Raw genomic sequence first — 2433 nt, 5'->3', positions numbered from 1 at the left:
CGGCCGCGAACTCGTCCCTCTTTAAACGACGCTAAGTTACACGGCCGCGAACTCGTCCCCCGTTAAACGACGCTACGTTACACGTCCGCGAACTCGTCCCCCGTTAAACGATGCTAGGTTACACGGCCATTAAATGACGCTACATTACAAGTCCGCGAAATTATCTCCCCCCTTTATTTCCTTCTGGGTGCGCCACTGTATAGCTGTCAATTTATGTAACTAGATACTAAAATTAGATGCAATTCCTTTTTTGCAACTGATCATTTATAGAAAATGAGACATTGAGATGAAACAGCTACTCACATGTTAGGGTCTGTTGCATGAGGCTGGTAAACCAGTTTTTCATCAACAGTAATGTAATCCATGAAGTTGTACTGCAAATAAAAGGACAATAGTTAGGCATCATTTCCTGGTTTAAATTTTAAGTGATAGGTCCCATATAGCGTATCATGTTGTGGGTCTGTGGGACCTCGCCCCTATGGAACAGGCATCATAGGCAAAACCATGTAAGCATTAGGTGAAAACTTTTGAAACAGGGGTGACGGCCCTGACACGTGATAACAAATGTTTTAGAACCCCAGTTTTAGTCTAAATTAGCTTTTAATCTGCTGTTAAGTGTCTCCGAACAAGCAGAGCTCAAGTATATTTATGTGGTTGAGGACATGCAGCTTTAACAAGTCATGGAACACTAGATTTAGTCCACAGTTGGCCTGTAACCTGTTACTTCTGAAGTATATTATACATTGCCAATTTTTTGAATTTAGAATTTAAATTTTTTTTTTTTTTAAGTACTAATGTACCATTATAGGCCTATATGAGCATCAAGAAACCATGTATACTTGATAAATAAACGTACTACATTATGTTACTAATAATACAAAACATACATTTCTTGAGCTGAGTTCGAATGACCTTTCTTTTGGATCAAGGACAGAATATTCAATCGCATGAAAAGTTTTTTTCATGTCGAGCCCTGCTACCTAAACATGGAAACAATACAGTAACTATATTAAGCACAAAAGTGTAGTATATATATCATATATGTACTCTGTACTGTGAGCTTATAGTTTTTTTTATAAAAATCAACAACACATTTAGTGGTTAAATAACTCTGGGTGACGGCAAACTCTGGGCCGAACCTAAGATCACACGGTGTGCCATGCTATATGACTTCGCCCAGTAGAATGGAAAATGTAATAGACAAAGACATGCAATAACACCATGGAAAAATGTATATATTATTTTCAAAGTAAAAAAACTTTAAAAAATTAACAAAATTATCTATTACATTATATACATGCACTTAAACAATTTAAAATTTAAAATCCTATTGAAATAATTAAATCATTTATTTTCAACTTTGTCTCACTTTTTCAATAAGATTGAGGTAGGAGTTTGACCATAGAGATGATATAATACGTTGTGAACACAATCTTCCTTTTTCATCTACTTTACGTTCGAAGACATCTGTCCCAGTGACATTGGGAGATTCTGGGTTCGGATATTTTCTTAAAGCGGCTTCAACCACTTTTTCCCAAGGGTGGCTGCAAAAAAACAAATAAATAAACACAAAATATTTAGAAACAGTAAATAATATAAAGCAGTGGTTTCCAAACTCTAGATCTGGGCCAAGTACATCAGACCGACATTTTCAATTAGGTTCTGAAGTACCTTATACTTAACAGAGGACTTTGGCATGGTAGTAGTCCTTAGCTACAGAGCTGTTTGAACAAATTACATATTTACAATGTGTGGTAAACCACAAACCGGTATTAAATACACAATAACAGAACTTTAAATTACCTGAATACATGTTCATCAAATGAAAAAAATACCATCTTACGACAACCAACAAGACAAGAACAATAATTTACCTAATTTTATATAACACTTAAAATACACCAAGTTTGTGCAAAGTACCTAAAAAGACAGATAAATATTAGCTACCGAAAATACACAACACAGTCATTTATATTAGTATAGGCCTAACCTAACACACGTGCTAATAACTTTTAAATTAAAGGCACTGAAGCACTTCATACTGTATAATACCACATTCACACTTTATGCTATGCTAATATGTTTAATAACCTTAAAATTACCATATAGGTCATGCTATGCCAATTATTTACACAAGTTACACTGCAAAGTGCGTGACATTGTGACAGACTCCGACTACTGACTATGTAACAAACTTTTCGATGTTTTGCGGATATATATGAAATAGGGTATATAATTATATAGCAGTTAATGCTTAGTTAGTTGGTTATTTTAGTTTAAATCAGCATGTTCTAAACAAACAAGAAAAACATGCAGCAATAAAGTAATTACTAATTAATTAGACATAAAAAGCTTACTAATTTTATAAGTTAAGCAGTTGATTTAAATTAAATGATATTTAAAGTCAACTTTACAGTTTATACCTTAAAAAAC

The 2433-nt window shown here is 33.8% G+C and overlaps 1 protein-coding gene across 1 annotated transcript in view; it reads right to left on the bottom strand.

Annotated features, from left to right (window-relative positions):
• Positions 1–1924, bottom strand: part of LOC100175092 (PRELI domain containing protein 3A-like) — a 7108-nt gene extending 5184 nt beyond the window's left edge. The window contains exons 1-4 of the mRNA XM_002124761.5: positions 1804–1924; positions 1370–1544; positions 888–980; positions 304–374 (exon numbers count right to left, since the gene is read on the bottom strand). Coding sequence (XP_002124797.3) covers positions 304–374; positions 888–980; positions 1370–1544; positions 1804–1838 — 374 coding nt within the window. The 5' untranslated portion in view covers positions 1839–1924. The remainder of the gene's footprint in view (positions 1–303; positions 375–887; positions 981–1369; positions 1545–1803) is intronic.
• Between the last annotated feature and the right edge of the window lie 509 nt (positions 1925–2433).

Source organism: Ciona intestinalis, chromosome 1 (assembly GCF_000224145.3).
Source record: "Ciona intestinalis chromosome 1, KH, whole genome shotgun sequence".
Classification (NCBI taxonomy): Eukaryota; Metazoa; Chordata; class Ascidiacea; order Phlebobranchia; family Cionidae; genus Ciona; species Ciona intestinalis.
The sequence above is the reverse complement of the archived record's forward strand: the minus strand, read 5'-3'. Positions and strand labels throughout refer to the sequence as shown.